Source organism: Rhinopithecus roxellana, chromosome 14, assembly GCF_007565055.1.
Source record: "Rhinopithecus roxellana isolate Shanxi Qingling chromosome 14, ASM756505v1, whole genome shotgun sequence".
Classification (NCBI taxonomy): domain Eukaryota; kingdom Metazoa; phylum Chordata; class Mammalia; order Primates; family Cercopithecidae; genus Rhinopithecus; species Rhinopithecus roxellana.
Window position 1 is genome coordinate 69,257,475 of NC_044562.1, and position 21,252 is coordinate 69,278,726.

General features: G+C 37.9%; 1 protein-coding gene across 1 annotated transcript in view; it reads left to right on the forward strand.

Moving 5' to 3' along the window:
• LOC104677536 (titin) overlaps nt 1-21,252 on the forward strand; it is a 273,229-nt gene that overhangs the window by 33,505 nt on the left and 218,472 nt on the right. The window contains 14 exon segments of the mRNA XM_030916357.1: nt 101-364; nt 457-717; nt 2,668-2,928; nt 3,464-3,727; nt 3,819-4,079; nt 4,199-4,459; nt 5,186-5,446; nt 5,963-6,104; nt 6,195-6,360; nt 7,507-7,738; nt 9,297-9,581; nt 9,806-9,931; nt 15,267-15,455; nt 21,168-21,224. Of these exon segments, the coding sequence (XP_030772217.1) occupies nt 101-364; nt 457-717; nt 2,668-2,928; nt 3,464-3,727; nt 3,819-4,079; nt 4,199-4,459; nt 5,186-5,446; nt 5,963-6,104; nt 6,195-6,360; nt 7,507-7,738; nt 9,297-9,581; nt 9,806-9,931; nt 15,267-15,455; nt 21,168-21,224 (3,030 nt within the window).

Sequence of the window (21,252 nt, forward strand, 5' to 3'; positions counted from 1 at the left end):
TATGCAATTTTATGTTTACACTATCAAGCAACATAAAGAACTTCAAGGAGTAAACAATTTCAACAAAATTCATTCATCTTGTGTGTGTATGATTTTGCAGGTGTGGACGTGATAACACCTCTAAAAGATGTTAATGTGATTGAAGGCACAAAGGCTGTGCTTGAATGTAAGGTCTCAGTCCCTGATGTGACTTCTGTTAAGTGGTACTTAAATGACGAACAAATCAAGCCTGATGACCGTGTGCATGCCATTGTAAAAGGTACTAAACAGCGGCTAGTCATTAACCGAACTCACGCTTCAGACGAAGGACCTTACAAGCTGATAGTTGGCAGAGTTGAAACCAACTGTAATCTCTCTGTAGAAAGTAAGGATTATTCTACTTATCTAATAATTACTTTAAGCATTCTACTTTCTCAGTGTAATAATAACCAAGAGATTATTTTATTTTTTCCCCAGAAATTAAAATTATCAGAGGTCTTCGTGACCTTACCTGTACAGAAACTCAAAATGTGGTGTTTGAGGTTGAGCTGTCCCACTCTGGAATTGATGTCTTGTGGAATTTTAAGGACAAGGAAATCAAACCCAGTTCTAAATATAAAATCGAAGCACACGGAAAAATATATAAATTGACAGTTCTAAATATGATGAAAGATGATGAAGGAAAATATGCATTTTATGCGGGAGAAAATATGACATCTGGAAAACTTACTGTGGCAGGTTGGTATATTTATTAACCTAAATTCTTATGAGGAGCGATTGTTATTTTAAGAAATTGTTATTCATTTCCTCCAAAACTCCTTTCAGTTTCCCACTTCCATGCCTCTGCTTATGCTGTTCCCAAAGCCAATAGTACTTGCAACACCATTCCCACCAGCCTAAATTACAAATGTTCTTCTAGGCCTACCTCAAATATCACCTTCTCCATTAAACCTTCCTTAATCTCTCCGTTTATATATGATCTCTTCCTCCTCCAACACCAGGATCACTTTACATATGTGATCGTTCATAGTATTTATTATGCACTTGTCTTATTCCCCATTTCCTCTTTCTTTTTTTTTTTTGAGACGGAGTCTTGCTCTGTCGCCCAGGCTGGAGTGCAGTGGCTGGATCTCAGCTCACTGCAAGCTCCGCCTCCCGGGTTTACGCCATTCTCCTGCCTCAACCTCCCAAGTAGCTGGGATTACAGGCACCCACCACCTCACCCGGCTAGTTTTTTGTATTTTTTTTTTTTTAGAAGAGACGGGGTTTCACCGTGTTAGCCAGGATGGTCTCGATCTCCTGACCTCGTGATCCACCCATCTCGGCCTCCCAAAGTGCTGGGATTACAGGCTTGAGCCATCGTGCCTGGCCTCCTCTTTCAATATCAGTGTATAAACTCCTGAAATCTGGAATTTTCTTTGTATATTCCAATATATTGCAAATGACAGATAATCAATTGATATTTGCTGAATTGAGCTTTATTTAAACTTTCTTATTCTAGAGAATTATTTCCTTTTGTAGCCATTCTTGCTTATTTAGTCTTTGTGCCTTTTGTTTTCTTCCTACTTTTTAATGAACTCAATAAATATTTTCAAAATACAGTTTAACATATCTGTATCTCTTATGATATCATGTAGAAATAAGACCATCATTCAGCAGAATGTCTTAGCTTTACAACAAAGAATAAAAAATGTAAATCAATTGTCAACAAAAAACTAGAAGTCATCATTAATTTGTTTGGTTCATTACAGTTTAAATATTGAGAGTTGAGATGTTACATTCAGATCGTGTTGTCCATTACATCTAGAATTGAAGCAAGTCATATGGTAATGATCTGTCTTATTTGGTATGAAAGTTTCATGGTTTATACTTACTTACATTATAAGATTTCCTCAGAGATCAGACCATGAAAAGACTGGTAAAACAAAATTTCAGATTCAGCATTTTTATACATTTAATGTAAATTACATGTTTTTAAATGTGTGGAAACAGGAATAAACTATGAATCCCCTCTGTGATTTCACCCAACGATTTTAAAGTACCTACCATAGGTCAGACACTTGTAGGAACTCAGGACACAAAACTAAATAAGAAATGATTTTTTTCTTGAGAATTCATAATTTAGAGAGGACAGATACATAAGCAACTAGCTTGTTAAAGCAGTAATTATTTCTACTAGTGGATGATAAGAGTGGAGGCAATGGGGTGAAACTTCATAGAATGGGTGACATTTGTCAACACAGTGATTTTTAGTATACAGAAATCCTTAATCTAGTAGAAACATTGATGACTTGTACATTTTGTTTAGCAAATTTTTATGAGTCAAAAGATCAGATTCCCAGGAAATAATCATTAAAAGACCAAGTAGAATGCTTTTGAAGAAGAAGGAATTGGGTTAGAGGCTATCCCAGTGTTATACTGTTCTAAGAATTTCCTATTAATTCAACAATTGCTTTTTCTTAACAAAACATTTCTGATTCCAGTATTTCTCCTAATTATCAGTCATACATACTTAGAATAAGGGATTTCTTTGGTACCTTCTCAATATGGGTAAAAACAATCTTATAGACATTTCATGATTTCAAAATCATGTTCTTAAATTTGATATTTTATATTTACTTCTGCAAAGATTTTCTTATTATGTGAATATTTTTAAAGGGCTCATACTGTACTTCTCTTGTTCCAAAGGTGGGGCCATCTCCAAGCCACTCACAGATCAGACTGTAGCTGAATCCCAGGAAGCTGTGTTTGAATGTGAAGTTGCCAACCCAGATTCCAAAGGCGAATGGTTGAGGGATGGCAAACACCTACCACTGACTAACAACATCAGAAGTGAGTCTGATGGCCACAAAAGGAGACTTATCATTGCTGCCACCAAATTAGATGACATTGGAGAATATACCTACAAGGTGGCCACCTCCAAAACATCTGCCAAACTCAAAGTTGAAGGTAAGTAACATAGGATTTGTCCTTTTCAAATCATATTACAATCTTGATGGTTATCATTTTAAAAGACAAATGATGTGGCCATTTTGGATACCATAAATTTTCCTTTCATAAAGTCATTCTAGATCCTCTAAACCTTCCTGAGACACATGCCACAAGGTACAAAATTGCTTATCAAATGTGTTTATGCAAAAAAGCCATTTCTTAGGTTAAAGCTCTGTGAAACAGCTATATCAGACACTGATTCTCCATTCATCTCTCACCCTTTTCCAATCAGTCTATTATGCTACTAATATATAGCTATGCAAACTTCATACTACTCGAGCATAGAAAAATCATTTCATGATGTACATGTCCAGTTGGATCCCAGGTTTCCCTAAATAATCTCAGGTGTCTTTTAAAACAGAGGTGCTGCATAACTGCAAAATGTTTGGTAGCCATTTTTTTGCAGGGTGACTAAACAATGATCTTGTTCAGGACTTCTTTTCCTTCATGATGTCATCTATATTTTCTAACCTAATCATAAATTTGTCTTTAGCTGTCAAAATTAAGAAGACTCTGAAGAACCTCACAGTGACAGAAACACAGGATGCTGTTTTCACTGTCGAGCTTACACACCCTAATGTCAAAGGTGTCCAGTGGATCAAAAATGGAGTTGTGCTGGAATCCAATGAAAAGTATGCTATCTCTGTTAAAGGAACAGTTTATTCTCTGAGGATTAAAAACTGTGCCATCGTGGATGAGTCTGTTTATGGCTTCAGGCTTGGAAGGCTAGGAGCCAGTGCCAGACTGCATGTGGAGAGTAAGTTGACTTAGAAACACTTTACAAATAGTCATCCCATGGTTACCATTAAGTCAACCCTATCACTGAATTGCTCCAATTTTCCTCTTAGCTGTCAAGATCATTAAAAAGCCAAAGGATGTGACAGCCTTGGAAAATGCCACTGTTGCCTTTGAAGTTAGTGTTTCCCATGACACCGTTCCAGTAAAATGGTTCCATAAGAATGTGGAAATTAAGCCAAGTGACAAACACAGACTGGTCTCAGAAAGGAAGGTCCACAAGCTGATGCTGCAGAACATCTCCCCCTCAGATGCTGGGGAATACACAGCTGTGGTGGGGCAATTGGAATGCAAAGCAAAACTGTTTGTGGAGAGTAAGTATCAGGCAGCCCCTACGGCCCTTTCCTTGATGAACCCCATGTATTAATTTGTTTGGTTTCGTCTATTTTTTAAATAAATTGTATTAACTGAAGTGCTCTCTGATTTTACCAAGCATTACATATTACAAAAACCATGAAAAATATCGAGGTGCCTGAGACCAAAACTGCCTCTTTTGAGTGTGAGGTGTCTCACTTCAATGTCCCTTCCATGTGGCTGAAGAACGGTGTGGAAATTGAGATGAGTGAAAAGTTCAAGATAGTTGTGCAGGGAAAACTCCACCAGCTGATCATCATGAACACCAGCACAGAGGACTCGGCGGAATACACATTTGTCTGTGGCAATGACCAAGTCAGCGCCACCCTGACAGTCACCCGTAAGTTAAAAATATATACATATATGTATATAAAATATGAAATATTCAGTAGATTCATTGATATTCTATATCCTACACTTTGCTGACCACTCAAAAATCCTTGATTAGGTGGGTAGGGTGGCTCAAGCCTGTAATCCCAGCACTTTGGGAGGCCAAGACAGGAGAATCACTTGAGATCAAGATTTTGTGACCAGGCTGGGAAACACAGTGAGATCCTGCCTCTACCAAAAACAAAAGGAAAAAAAAATTAGCTGGGCATGGTGGCACACAGTTGTAGTCCCAGCTACTCAGGAGGCTGAGGTTGGAGGATCACTTGGGCCCAGAAGACCAAGGCTGCAGTGAGCCACGACCACGGCACTGCACTCCAGCCTGGGCAACAAAGTTAGAACCTGCCTCAAAAAATAAAAAATAAAAGTGTTACTTGAAACATCTAGTATGTGGTTACACTGAGTAAAGCACTAGTATCTCCACCTGGATAAAATGTTCCAGTTAGAGTAGCACTGAAAGGCTACCTGGAAAGATGGCTCAGTGTCTATCACTTGATCTTTCTGTTCCTCTGAGCTGGCACTGTCCTGTATGGTACATGGAAGGTGTCAAAGCTTATATCTCTAAACTGTAATTGCCTCAACAGATGTACTAAAAACATTCCAAGTTTTTATTCTGCACCTCTTATAACCCACATTTACATAAAGTCTCCTTGGGTGTGTTTCCTTTTCTCCTTTGCAGCAATCATGATTACTTCCATGCTGAAAGACATCAATGCTGAAGAAAAAGACACTATTACTTTTGAGGTGACAGTGAACTATGAAGGCATCTCTTACAAATGGTTAAAGAATGGTGTGGAAATCAAATCAACTGACAAGTGCCAGATGAGAACCAAAAAGCTTACACACTCACTGAACATCAGGAATGTTCACTTTGGGGATGCTGCTGACTACACCTTTGTAGCTGGAAAAGCTACATCAACAGCCACACTTTATGTGGAAGGTATGGTTTCATAAATATTAGATCCATAGAAAAAATGTCACACATGCTTTGTAAAATTTAGTGTATCAAATAATGAATGGATAAATAAAATGTGGGATAGCCATACAATGGGAAAGCAGTCAGCAACAGAAAGGAAGCACTATGATTTACTACAAAATGGATGAACATGAAAAACTTTATGCTAAGTGAAAGAAGCCAGAGACCATACAAAGATCATATATTGTATGATTCCATTTATATGAAATGTCGAAGATACACAAATCTATAGAGATGTAGATTGGTGGTTGCCTAGGTCTACAAGGGAGACAATAGAAAAGTCCTTGGGGCAATAGCTAAAGGGTACATAATTTCTTCTTGGGGAATGAGAATGTTCTAAAATTATGGTGATGGCTGCACAATGATGAATACATGGAAACTCATTGAACTGTGTACTTTAAATGGGTGGATTGTATAGTATGTGAATTGTATCTCAATAAAGCTGTTAAAAATGTTAATTTTCTACATGCTATTTTCCAGCTCGTCATATAGAATTTAGGAAACACATTAAGGACATTAAGGTTCTGGAGAAGAAGCGAGCCATGTTTGAATGTGAAGTTTCTGAACCTGACATCACTGTACAGTGGATGAAAGATGACCAGGAACTGCAGATCACAGACAGGTCGGTTGTTTTGTCTTGCTACATTCCAGTAATTCCCAGTTTCTTCTGAATCACCATATGGTAAAACTCCAATTTCCATTTCATCCATAGAATAAAGATTCAGAAGGAGAAATATGTCCACCGCCTTCTGATCCCATCCACCAGGATGTCTGATGCTGGGAAGTACACAGTGGTGGCAGGAGGCAACGTGTCAACTGCAAACCTCTTTGTAGAAGGCAGAGATGTTCGCATCCGAAGTATTAAAAAGGAGGTTCAGGTATTGTCTATATACTAAATGTTTTGAAAAATCATCAGTAGTCCATAATCTATCCTTTTATGTTTCAATGTTTCCCTTTTATATTTTCTAACCACAGTCCTTTAAAGAATTAAATCAGCTCATTCTTACTTGGCTTAGACTCTCTCATGCTGACCTCAATTTAGTCACAGTTTCCACTCAGGGAATAAGTGTGCCCCTAGCAGCTGTCTAAATACGTTAATTAAAGCAGCTGTAGAAACTTCACCGTCTAATAAATGGCTGCTTGCCAAGCAGCACCAACCAGAAAAGAATTAAAATGTAAATCGTGAGGTTCACACATCAATTAGAATTAAGGAAATTTAGAACAAGGTGACATTTTCTCAAGTTTCTATCTATGGAGAGCCAAGTGTCAAGGGACTTAGTGGCTAGAAGTACTTTCTATGAAGTCTAAGAGAAAGCCCCGTCCAAGCCATGCTGGGTTCTTGGCAAGGATGCTGGACACTTTTGCTGTCGGCTGAGTTTACAGAGCTTGTCCTCGTAAGTGTCAGTCATCCCAAATGATATAATGGAGGACACATGTCTAGAGAAATAACAGTTGAGTTCAGCTTCATCATACTGCTCATCCAAAGAAAAGCAGGCTTTAGAGACTGTAGACCACAATGAAAAAGCCTTCAATGAGGACTCAGATAACCTGGAGAGGTCTTCCATCATTTATTTGCCAATTCTGAACCTCGATGTTCTCACTCTTAAAATGAGGATAATAATTCCTACCTAGCTCACAAAGTTATTGTTCATATAAAATGAAATCAAATTAAGTAATAACTTTTTAGATAATAAGAAGCCCCCAAATGTAAAGTGTCTTTATATCCCTTATTAGTAAATAAGCAAACATTTAAGGATGAAATAATTGTCTCTTTGGGCCAGTTCCTTTCCTCCATGCAGGTGTAAACACAATTCTCTACAAGAGAAGTTTATGTACCATTTGTCCAATACTAGACAGCAAAAATTACAGAGTGCTATAATCAGCCAACTTACTACATTATAATATATTGGTTTCACATGCCATTCATTGACCAGTTTTAGAAATTGATTAACTGGGAGGAAACCAAAGCTTCAAGTTTTCTGTTTTTTGTTTTTTTTTTTTTTTTAATGTTGTTCCATCAACAGGTCATTGAGAAACAGCGTGCTGTTGTTGAGTTTGAGGTCAATGAAGACGATGTTGATGCCCACTGGTATAAAGATGGCATTGAAATCAATTTCCAAGTTCAAGAACGACACAAATATGTGGTGGAGAGAAGAATCCACCGAATGTTTATCTCTGAGACCAGACAGAGCGATGCAGGAGAATACACCTTTGTGGCAGGAAGGAACAGGAGTTCTGTCACTCTCTATGTCAATGGTATGTAGGGACAGATTTCAGCATATTTTGTGGATCCATCAGAAATATCCTCCGGTTTAAGTCACTAAATTCCTGTAATTCGAAGGAAATGTCTAAAGAACCTATGGTATTCACATGGTTGCAGCTATATTTTTTTCTTCACATTATACCTACAGAAAAGGGAGGGCAGCTGTTAAAAGACCTATTGAGAAGTTATTTTCAGAAAGCACCTGATGGCCAGATCCTTATCTGGTTGCTCAACACTATTGAACACCCACTGGGAGTCAATTGTCATATACCCCAGATGAGCTTCTAGATTTGCTGTTAAACTATTTTAGTTCTCTGCCCTCTGCCTGAACTGCTCAAGTCCTAGCAGCACTAACAAGTGAAAGTAGTGTTTCCAGCCTCTGCTATGGAGTGCCTGGGAGAACTCAAAGGTCCTCTTTGAGACCCTGGAAGGCCTAGAGAGCCTCAGGCAATGTGGAACTAGATCCTCTCTACCCCAAGCTCTAAGAACAGGGGCTCTTATTTTGGAGGGGGAATTCCACCTGCTAGCAAGCACTCCTGAGGAGCCTCCGAGCAGTCCTCAGGGAAGTGCAAACCTCTGCTCTCCTCATTAGAAATCTTAAGGCTGAATCTCAAGCTGACCTTGTTTTGAGTCTAACCTAGATGCAAGAGAAAAATGGAACCTCCCTTTCTATCCTCATCCTAGGCCATATCTCTTTGAATAAAATACCCCTGAGACAGATGCAGGAACACCAGGGGTAATCTCAAGATTCACAGAGATGAACCATATCACCAACATTCCCTTGGTTCCTAGGAGACCAAATGGTCATGGCATCCAGTTCTTATTATCTCTGTATTACTAGTGGAGAAACTGAGGCACAGAAAAGTAAAGATCTTTTCTACGATAGTGTCAGAAGCCAGCCTCACAGAAGTCATTTCGTCTAATTTCTGGGTTCCGTGAACTAACCAGGTCCCCTCACTCATCACAGCACTGAGAATATGCTTTAGTTAGCAAAACAGGAAAGCTGAATTTGTTAAATCTACCTAATGGCATTTAACTAGATCTGAAATAGTAGTCATTCATTCAATACTTACTGATTGCATTTTACTGGGACTGGTACATAACAAAATGACTATGACATAAACACAAATACTTGCAAAACAAACAAAATGGAATGGGATGAGCCTCCTCACCACATGATTTGTCCAAATGACTTTTGAAAATAGGTAGCACGTGTAAGTTATTTTATAATTCATTCAGGTATCCATCACTAAGCCCCCACCCCAAACAGAAACTGGGATAATCACGTTAACTCAGCACTCTCAGCATGCCCCCCAACTGTCAAAAATATCTTTCTGAAGCTATTCCCTCTGCTTGTGGACAAATTCCAAATGCTTTCTTCATTCTTAGCACAAAGAATGTTCTAATATTCTGAGGCAAGTAAAAATACCACAATTCCAAAATTTTGTCTCTGGATGTATAAGTAGCCGGCAAGAAGTTAATGTAGAGTTTTGCATGCTCTCCTGTGTTTTTACACTTTTTTATGGGCTATTTGTCAACATTTACTCCTAGCTCCTGAACCGCCCCAAGTTCTGCAGGAGCTCCAGCCTGTCACTGTGCAGTCTGGCAAGCCGGCCCGCTTCTGTGCCGTGATATCTGGCAGACCACAGCCCAAAATTTCCTGGTACAAGGAAGAGCAGCTGCTTTCCACTGGCTTCAAGTGCAAATTTCTTCATGATGGGCAAGAGTACACGCTTTTGCTAATTGAAGCCTTCCCAGAGGATGCGGCAGTCTATACCTGTGAAGCCAAGAATGACTATGGAGTTGCCACAACATCAGCTTCACTCTCAGTGGAAGGTGGGAATGCCTTGCTACTTCCAGCTGAAAACAAAACCTAAGAAACAGGCTTTTGTCCTTTCCCAGGGCATTTAAAAGTACGATTTGGAGCTCATACAAGTAGATTGCTACCCAGTTTTGAAAGCACTCTACTGTGAAATAAATTAAGATAAACCTACATGCTCCCTTATGTGAGGTCTCTATGGTGACTTAATCATGACAAATCTTGTGGTTTCTTTCTTTAGTTCCAGAAATTGTGTCTCCCGATCAGGAAATGCCCGTTTATCCACCTGCCATCATCACCCCGCTTCAGGACACTGTCACTTCTGAAGGGCAGCCAGCCCGTTTTCAATGCCGGGTTTCTGGAACAGGTAGGTTTAAGAACAAAAGGTATCATTGCTAATACTTACGGAGAAGTATATGGGGAAAACATTCTGTCACCTTCCCCTCTATCACAAACATCTCTCATGCATAATTTGAAGCTTAATGGAAATCTAGCAGAAAACTTATTTCAATTATTAAATTAAGAATTAGATAAGTGTTTTTCACTATTTTGTGCCCTTAAAAATGGTTGTTTATGTTGTGTTATGTGTTCTTTATCACAGTAAAAAAATTACATTAGTGTTTTTCACTAATCTTTAAAAAAGGTCATGTTCCTTTTATGATTGTAGCTACACTTAATTTCCTAAAATACAATGACAAAACTAAAATTATCATTAGATTAATCATAATAGCATCTCCTTTTATGATTGTAGCTACACTTAATTTCCTAATTGATAAAATACAATGACAAAACTAAAATTATCATTAGATTAATCATAATAGCATCTACATATATTTCAAAAGAATAATACATTTATATAAGATATTATTCAGTCTATGGACAATGCTTGTGTGAAAGGTATACTTTGGAAGACAATATCCTATAGTGGTCAAAAGTCGGGGCTTTATGGTCAAAGATGCTGAATTTGAATCTTGCCTGCAATATGTGACCTTAGGCAAATATATCATTTCTCTGGTTCTCTTTCTCTCGTGAATACGTTGAGTAAACTATTGCATTCAATTCTAGAAAATGTATTTTATAAGGCTAGGAATTCTGTTTTAGTACCTAGAATTTGGCATCTGAAAAATAGTAACTGGTAGAAGGTAAGCTCTATGAAAACAAGAGTGGATCGTTGCCCTAGAATATGACCTGATACATAGTAGATACTCCGTAGGTAATTGTTGACTGGACAAATTAATGATGGTTAAATGACTGTTACCAAACACTTAAGATTATTATCAAGATTAAGTTAGGTAACTCAAGTCAGCACATAGCACAGTGCCCATCATAGAGTAATCAATGAGAGTCAGCTGCTACCATTTTTAATTGGGACATGCTTCTCAAGTACCACCAGCCGCTTTCCTCATCCCAGGAATCTGATCTTGGTAGAATGAGACAATATATGTAGAACTACTTCAAGTCGTAATTGATTGTCTGAAATCACAATTGATAGATATCTTGTCTCAGATAGAAACAAGATAAATCAAATGAATGTATGATCCCTTTATCCCAAATGAAAATCACTCTCTAATTTTCTTGGCTTTTGTATACCACCAGCCAAAGGGAAACTCTCAAAGCTTGGGCATCTCCCAGTACTCTTAATAGGCTGATGCAAAAGTAATTGCAAAGTTGTATTGTTTTGTTTATTATGCTTCTCCCATTAGTTTATAATCCAATCTCTACCTTGTCAAGATTTATTTTTCTGAACAGGTTAGTATTTCAGTTGGTCTTCTGACCTGATTATTTTCTCCTCAGAAATGGAGATTGTGATCTAGAAATCCAATAGACCTATTTGATTGTATGAGCATAATTAAAAGATATAATGTATGTAAAGCACCTATAGGCATGGCTGCCAAGTAACTGTGGCTCAATACATTCATTTTATTATAGCCATAGAGAGGAATTATATAAACATCAATGTATTGGGTGACCAATATGGACAAATACCATAGACTGTATACTTGAGGGATAGTGTTCAAGAAATACTAAATATTAATAAATGAAGACTGATTTGATAATATCCTACTAACACAATAATAAAAATATATTTTAAAAGCAAATTCACTAAAGCTACACTAAATACTTTATCCATTTATTTAATTTTTAGAGGATTTTTTAATATAAACATATATATCCATCATTCAAAGTAGTAATATTTGTCTTAACTATATTGGTATAGTGCTTTTAAGTCTGTAACATATTAACATATGGTAGTATTGCCTTTAAAGTGTTGCAGAAATACACCTGAAGCATTCTACAAGACACCAATTGGGGTAGAAAGAGAAAAACTTCACCATCTTTTCTGCATAACCAATGTTTTTAAAAGTTTGAATAGGCTTTGTAAACTCAGAAGATCATTAACTTCCTATGTGTGGTAATATTTGTACACATATAGTGGTTTTAGCACCCTCTTGTAAATTTGTTTTCTATATGAAAGAAATTAAATTCATTAAATAAAATGCCCTTTCAAAAACTCACCAACTCACATAGTTGCATACCACTGGGACTAAAAATATTTACACAACTTCCTCTGGCCACGTATTGCCTTAAGTAAGTGTAGCCCTGCTTTCCACGAATTGAAAAGAAATTGGGAGTCTTCAGAAGCCCCTTTTCCATGCTTTTTGGGGATGCAGTACTTTCTGAAGCATGAAACGTGGGCCTGAGCAACCAGGGGCTGTTTCTAATGGCGAAAATGTTACCTATTGAAGGTCTCCAGTGCCACCTACTGGTAGAGGAGCAATTTGGAAAAGCAGAATCTTAAAACGTAAAAAAGCTAGTTTTTTGCTGTTTATTCTACAGATGATGAGTCAGTGTCATTTGGAGGGTTACAGAGTGACAGCTAGCTAAACAAAATGGTGAATAATTAGTCTAGCATTGATGTTGTCTGTTATTCATTTAAGCATCTGTGCAATTTTTATTCTACCATTTATTGTTTCCCTGCTATTGAGACATTACCCTAGGTGCTGGGGTGCAGATCTTGCTCTTGCTTTAAGGAGCTCAATATGTAGGTGAGGAAATGCATGCACACAACCAGATCCCAAGGTTTTAAGTGCTATTAACAGGCCCACTTTCTCATCATTCTCTGTCTGGGAGATAGCCAGAGAAAGATGTGTGAACTGAGCATTGAAAAATAAGTAGGATCATCGAACACAGTGGCATCCTATGATGAGAAAACAACATCTCCAAGTCATCAAAACTTGCAATAACGCTTCCTGTGCTAGAAGCGAGTGGTTTAAGTACAGTTGGTTTAAGTGATATCATGAGCAGGTGAGAAGGCTGGATAATATGGCAAAGCCTGTGCTTTAGTATTTCTTGAACACTATCCCTCAAGTATACAGTCTATGGTATTTGTCCATATTGGTCACCCAATACATTGATATTCTATGCTGAAGATTTTGGAATTGATCTTGTTTACATTTAGGAGACACTGAAGGATTTTTAAGCCCCCAGGTACCATGATCAGGTTTGCTTTTTAGAAACGATACTGTGATAGAGAAAGAAGGAATGGACAGATGTGGGAGGCAAGACTGGCAGTCAGGAACTTGGGAGAGGTTATTACAATAGGCCTGGAGAGTGTGGACAAGGACTTCAGCCAGAGGAGTCAGGAGAGAGAAGGGGGGATTGCAGAAGTAGTAATATGGGAGAAGAATGGCCTCAAAGAAGCCGCAAGAGGCTTATGACTAACGCAGATCATGGCATCACAGCCACAAGCACCGAGTCCACTACCACAAAAAGTTTCACCTGTTAACTCACTTACTGTGTGCAGTTCTCGTCCAGTGGCAGTTCATGTGTATCCTGGTGCCTCATTCAGCTCACCAAAGGAAGAAGCTGTCAGTAGAAACAAGCAGAGAACATTGTAAGAGGATGTACCAAACTATGCATCCTTCCCTTGCCATTGATGATCACACACACACACACACACACACACACACACACACACACACATACACACCTTCACACAAACCAAATAGGGGTGGTGTTTCATGTTATATCACATGGCCCTGTCTTTTGGCATGTTATTGAAGACACTGTTGCTTCCGTCTGTGATGTTAGACATTCTTGCTATAATGACTGACTTGTGCCAGTGGCTTATAAAGCCATTTCATGTGTGTTGTATCATTTAATTCTCACAGCAATTGTATGCAATGAATAGCCCATAAATTATTATACATGCCATTTTACAAATGAAAAGACTAACCCAGAAAGCTTAAATGACATTTCCAAGGTCACACAGCTGACAAGTTGTAGTGTCAATATTTCATTTTCTTTTTCTTTCTTTCTTTTTTTTTTTTTGTTTTTTGTTTTTTGTTTTTGATGGAGTCTTGCTCTGTCACTCAGGCTGGAGTGCAGTGGCAAGATCCTGGCTCACTGCAGCCTCCCCATCCTGGGTTCAAGCAATTCTCCTGCGTGAGCCTCCTAAGTAGCTGGGATTATAGGCATGCACCACCACGCCTGGCTAATATTTGTATTTTCAGTAGAGACAAAGTTTCACCATATTGGTCAGGCTGGTCTTGAACTCCTGACCTCGTGATCTGCCCACCTCAGCCTCCCAAAGTGCTGAGATTACAGGCGTGAACCACCATGCCTGGGCAGGATTTCATTTTCTACTTTACCTTACTATCTAAGGAATTGAACAGATTTGTTACTGTAAGAGGAGAACCTGCCATTTATACACAAATACCATCATGGGAAGGGGAGTAAATTTTATAGCAAGTATTGGCATTAAAATGCAGACAAATGCTAGATGATTGGACTATGAGAAGATCATCTTGGATGGTATTGAGACAAAGAAGAGGTATAGTAACTATGCTCCAAAAACAAGATGGCTTTGATTTTGGCTATTCAAACGATTAACTAAAATTAAAGTGCATATCACCTACATTTATTACAACACAATAACATGCTACTTTACCTGTAATTTGGGGTTTACTTTCTATTATTTTAAGATGGTTCAAATCCTTCTATAGAAATAGCTAGCTTTATTATAATGTCTTATAACTGCCACTCTGAAAAGAGTCAAATGTATCTAAGATGCTCAAATACCATAAATCACCCTCTTTATTTAGAAAATTATTTTCTGTACAATTATTTTTTGCCATATATACTGCATACTGAAACCTTTTGCTCATCAGTAACGAAGACAGAGATTTTTTTTCTACAGCCTTCAAAGTTATCTATTTTAGACTTTTCATATCTTGATCTTCTCAGCTCTCTTTTTGATTGATCTTTCTGCAAACCAAAAGTGGAGATTTTTCTCACTTCCTGTCCCAGAAGGCAACTACAAGCCCAGATCAAACCTTTCATGATGACTGTTCTCAGGATTGTCTTTTTCTCAAAGTGACTGAATATGTCAAAATCTTGTCCCTGCTTCCACTGTGTGACATGCAAATGTCTAAAGAGAATGTAACTGAAATTCTATCATTTTAAACATTACAACCAGTTCAACCACAGGACAAGCTATATTTTTCTATCATCACACTTCCTTCTTGAAGATGAAAGGAAATCATTTAATAATAGTAGATATGGCATGCCCAGAGAAAAGTATCGTGTTATTAAGTCAAATATGAAATGTAGGCACTAGTATTATTAACATAGTGTTTGCAGGTAAATTTCAAAACTCCACTCGTTTTTGTGGTTGAAGTATCTCTTCTTTTTTGTTGCAGATCTAAAAGTGTCTTGGTACAGCAAAGACAAGAAAATCAAGCCATCTCGGTTCTTTAGAATGACTCAATTTGAAGACACTTACCAACTGGAAATTGCCGAAGCTTATCCAGAAGATGAAGGAACTTACACGTTTGTTGCTAGTAATGCTGTAGGCCAAGTGTCAAGCACAGCCAACCTGAGTCTGGAAGGTAAAGTAAAACAAATTTCAGAACCCCATTTAAATATAGATCGAATCTTACGATGTCTGTAACAATTACTCAAGAGTTCATGTAAATCATCGTTGTTCCTACCATTCTCTTCCAATTCAACTAATTATTTCCATGTTATATGCCATATTCTCGTTTCTCCTTTACCACTTTTCATTGCGAATCATAGACCATCATGTTTCATTTGGCCCCGCTTTTTCTCTGTAACAATTTGTAATGTATTGTTGCTGTCACCAGCTGTCATGCTTCCTGATCAGCATGAATCAGAAGGGGGCAAAATATGCTGAAGAAATAGGTAGATTTGTTTTCTCAATTGGCTAAGATAAAAATTATATTTTAAAAACATCTAAGAGTGTTATCTTCCTATCGTGCTGACACAATTTTGATTTCACAAAAGCTAGACCATTTCAGGTCTGTACACCAGCGAGCTATATTCACCCTCCCTTTATGAATGTCTGAGTGTTAAGGAGTGCAGTCCTAAAGTTGTTTAACATTTCTGTTAGTTAGGGCTCTTAAATTGTAATCAGAAACACTTCCTCAGTAACACGGGGACTTTGATTCAAACAAGGATAACATTTTTATATAGTGGGACTATTTTCCCTGAGCAAATACAGTCTATGTACTATGAAGTACATACAAATACACAAGGATTTAGAGAAACTTCTATTTTTTTCTTAACTTTATGCATTAACTGTAACTAGATGTTTGTTAAATAATGAATTTAAAGTGGTTTATAAAATAAAAAAGTTGACTTTACAACCAGAGGAAGAAAGAAAAGAATACCTGAACCCTGGTGGATACTCCACTATTGCCTTCATGAACAATGTAGTGAAGTTCCTTGGTCCATTCGTGTCTCAGCTTGCTTCTTTGGGAAATGGAAGGGAACTTATGTGACTTTGAATCAATAGTGATATACAAGGACAAGGCATTAGGATTGGACTGAATTCTAGTCCATTATTGGAATTTGTGACAAATCTGTAGACAACTCCAAATAAGTTCTGGTTTCAATGCAAGGTAAGACATTAAAAATTGGTATGCTTCTTTTCAGGATTTAGCAAATTTGAAGAACATACATCAAACTCCCAATGGCATGTCTCTTTATCAGTTTCATTTAAGAAGGAGCCCCTTGGCCAAAAGCCCAGCTTCATCCAGCCTCTGTCAAGCCTCAGGGTGCACAGCGGGGAGACAGTCAGATTTCATGCGAGGGTTTCTGGCATTCCCAAGCCAGAAATCCAATGGTTTCGTAACCAGCAGCTAATTCTACCAACAAAAGATGTAGTTTTCCATTTTGAGGAGTCCACAGGCATGGCTTTAATGCTTATAGTTGATGCTTACTCAGAGCATGCTGGGCAGTACACTTGCAAAGCAACCAATAGTGCTGGGGAAGCCACTTGTGCAGCTACACTCACAGTGACTCCAAAAGGTAAAGCCCATCTTGCTTCAAGGACTTTGATTTGCTGTATACCTCTCAGTCCCACTGTTACTAATGAGAGTCTCTGCTGTTTGTTTTATTGCATACTGTGGTCAGTCCATAACTTACTAATAAAATGACATGCAATAACTTCCCCTAGGTCCTCAATTATGGATTAACCTACACACTTTAAATTTCACTGGAGTATCTGTTCTATGCCCCAGAGAACCAGTAATGATTTTATTAGGCACCACCTTTGCTTGGCTTCTTTACTCTTCTAAGCAACATTGTATCATTGCATCATTAAATTATCTATTTGTTGAGTATTACTTATAAAGCATACAGTGGACGGAGAGCAAATGCTACCCCAGATATAGTCAGCTAGAGTGAGAGAGAGAAAGAGAGACTGGGTCACTTTGGATAGCTGAAATGACAACAGAAAGAAGGAACCAGATACTGTATGGCATCCGCATGAGCCTTCATCAACCACTCATCACCGAATCACTGGGAATGAATTTTCTTTTGTGTGATCTTGACATCTAGATCATATTCCTCTGGCATGCTGCTTCCAAGTGACAATTATGTCTTTCATCTTCATCTTCCATGACATTTTGTGTTACTAACATGGGCAAGTGACAAAGCTTAGATCTTAATATTCTTTTCTTTTTCTTGTCACTTGATTATACAGTGCAAGCCCTAGATAGGCAAAGTTCTGGGAAAGATGTAAGAGAGTCCACCAAGTCCCAGGCAGTGGCAGATTCCTCTTTCACGAAGGAGGAGAGCAAAATATCTCAAAAGGATATTAAGTCATATCAAGGATCATCACATGAATATGAAGTGCAGGTTTTTGAAAGTGTATCTCAAAGTTCCATCCACACAGCTGCATCCATTCAAGATATACAGTTGCGCCATACTGCATCCCTTTCAGAAATTGCAGAAAGCACTGAGCTATCTAAGGAATGTGCTGAAGAGTCCACAGGTGAGGCGCCCAAGATTTTCCCGCATCTTCAGGACGTCACTGTAAAGTGTGGTGATACGGCTCAATTCCTCTGTGTTTTAAAAGACGATTCTTTCATTGCTGTAACCTGGACTCATGAAGGTGCAAAGATAGAGGAATCCGAGAGACTGAAGCAATCACAAAATGGAAATATTCAGTTTCTTACCATATGTAATGTTCAGCTGGTAGACCAAGGACTATACAGCTGCATTGTACACAATGACTGTGGAGAGAGGACAACATCAGCAGTACTAAGTGTAGAAGGTGGTTAATTGATTTTTAGCTGTGACTTGCTTCATTTCATCCTCATCGCTTTATGCAGCTTTTCTGCCATGCAAATTCAATCAATGAATATATTAATTAGAATATATCTAAACTAGCACTATATTCATAAATGACTTCTGAAAGTCAGCCAAGTCAATGACCATGATTATCCTGAAAATTTAACTTGCCAGTCTAGATTCAGAAAGTTTAATTTTTAAACGTAGATTCGGGAAGCAAAGGCTTATTTCCTATATGCTGCATTTTCTAATATTTACCAATGCGCCACCAAGAAAGTGTAGCAAAATTAAAATGTTGTAGTCGGAGAAGTATTTATTGGGTATTTATTATTGTGCCAGATACTGTGGTAAATTTCAGTTTAATTGTTTTAAAGTAAGAGGTTCAACAATTCTTATCTCCTCTTCATTTTCACATCTGGAGGTTCTAGTTGTTTACAAAGGGGCCATGAAAATAGAAAATTGGGACCAAGTACAGTGGCTCATGCTTGTAATCCCAGCACTTTGGGAGGCTGAGGCAGACAGATCACTTGAGGTCAGGAGTTTGAGACCACTCAGGCTAATATGGTGAAACCCCGTCTCTACTAAAAATACAAAAATTAGCCAGGCATGTTGGTGCATTCCTGTAATCCCAACTACTCAGGAGGCTGAGGCAGGAGAATTGCTTGAACCCAGGGGGCAGTGGTTGCAATGAACCAAAATAGGGTCACTGCACTCCAGCCTGGGCAACAGAGCTAGACTCCATCTCCAAAAAAGAAAAATAGAAAATTGGGTGCTGAAAATAACAAGGCTCTCTCTGGACCAAAATTAGAAGTCTCTAGATATTACTCCATAAATGATGCTGCTTTTACAGGCTTAAAATCCTCCTGGAATTGTAGAATTTTCTCATGGCAAGATCACAATTTTTGTCATTATTGGGCTTGATTCTCCATTATGTCTGGAAGAGCAGGAATAAACTTGTCTGGGCAAGTGGTAACTTCTTCCTCTTATCCATAGTCTTTCCTTTTGGATATTAATGAAATGAGAAAAATATTTTTCAGGTGCTATAAGCCTGTGTTGTGTGCCTGTAGGCAAAACAGCTCCACTGAGTCTCATGTAAGGAAGGTGGTGGGAGAAGTTCAGGCATCTCCAGGGGTCTGTGGAAAGCTCTGGCCTCAAGTTCCTCCCTGATCCTGGCCATAGTGGTGTTAAGGATAAAAAGGGGGCAGTGCAGTGCTATGGAGGTGCACAGCCATCTCTGCACAGAATTTTGAAACAGTGGCCTTTCTTCCTACCCAGTACAGAGAATATGGTTCATTGATTCATATAATTTTTCTGCAACACCTGCTCACCAAAAGGAGGTCTTATTCTTTCTTAATGAGATTTTGTTCTATAGCTCTATCTCATTCTGTCACCACAGCCTACAAAGGCAATATCTCAAGAACTGAGGTTTAGTTATGTAAATTAGGTAGAAAATTCCAACAGCCAGAGAGTTGACCCTCAATTTCACTGCAGCTGCTGGCTAGCACAGTAATCACACAGAGTGACTATTTATTTGGAGGTGTTGTCTGCAAGTCCTGTAGGTGACAGCGTGACAATTTTTTCAGAAATGTAGTTGGGAGTTGGCTGTCTTGTGAAGGTGCGAGAAATGTAGATTAGATCTCTTAACTCAGTTTCTAAAGAATCTAGTGCTATAGTGCAGTGTTTGACTGTCATATTCCCAGAATTGATTTGTGCTTGGCTCTTTTGTCCTAGGAGCTCCAGTTCATTGAGTTCCAATGGATAATATTATTAAAGTGTTCTAGAAGCAAAATAATTTTATTGAACATCCAACTGCCTTACTTGTACCTAAGAAAATTGAAAGAGAAGATATTTTTAGGTGTTTGAAGAGTGAAAGATCAGGCACAGTTGTCTAATTATTTGACATAGGCCAGTCTTTATATGTTCCTTTTTTATTTTGGCCTAATAAGTTCATATAGGCTACAGAGTTATCCACCAAGATCAAGCGGGAATGTCAAACCCCTGAAAGTCTGTTTGAATACAGTTCTTATGTGCATAGTAAACATAGACATATCGTATATTAGTTTGATGACTAACATGCTGCCTTTCCTTCTCATCCTAATGACATTCCATCTTCTCCACATTCAGCATGTTTTTTAATCTTACAAACACAGCTAATTTATGCCTTTCCCTAACTTTATTCTTACCCAGCAAAAGAATCGCAAGCCAGAGCACTTACAAAAATTACTCTGGGTTCAGAAACTAAAAGTATTAAAACACTCAAAGATTCACAAATTAAAACAACCCGTGAAGTAAACACAGAATCGTCAAAGAAAACATCAAGTTTGTCATTAACTTCATGCCAAAAACCATAAGAAACTGAGAACAAGGAAATCAAGTCTACTGACAGGATACCACGTGGACTGAAGACTGAGAGTGACACGAGAGTCCCAGGCTTTCAGCTGCCCCAGAGATGATTGTGTCTAAAAACTGTGCATACTCCTTGTGTAATAAAAACAGTTTTGATAAGTTTTTGTTCCTTAATATGTAATTGGACTTTGTGTAGTTTAAAGTTTGAAAGGTGGTTCAAATCAAAGGAGTATTTACTAGCAGGAAAAACTGAGAATAGCCCTCGGCTAAAGTAGCAGTTTAGAAAATGCATGTTCTTTCTAAATGTGATTTCATCTCTTAGCAAGTGTTTAGTCAATAGGACATTTTTTTAGAAAATAATATTCCTTCAGTTTGTAGATTGCTTTCTGAATGCATGTAAAGGCATGGGGAATTATAGAACTAAAAGTGGAAATTTCATGAAGAACCTAAAATAAAAATGTTTTAAATCTTTCTGTCAACATTGCCATGTGTTTTATCAGCTCAATAGTTTGTTTGGCATGGACTTTTTGGTATATTTGGGGAATGCAGTTTTCTGTTATTATAATAAAAAGAAAATTTTAATCATATAAGTCATGAATTAATGCAGAAAGTACATGCAATTAATAACTAAAATCTCTTTATATGTTTTTCTGTTTTAGCCCCTGAATCAATTTTGCATGAGAGGATTGAACAAGAGATTGAGATGGAAATGAAAGGTATTGTCATAATGGATGTGAGATTTAA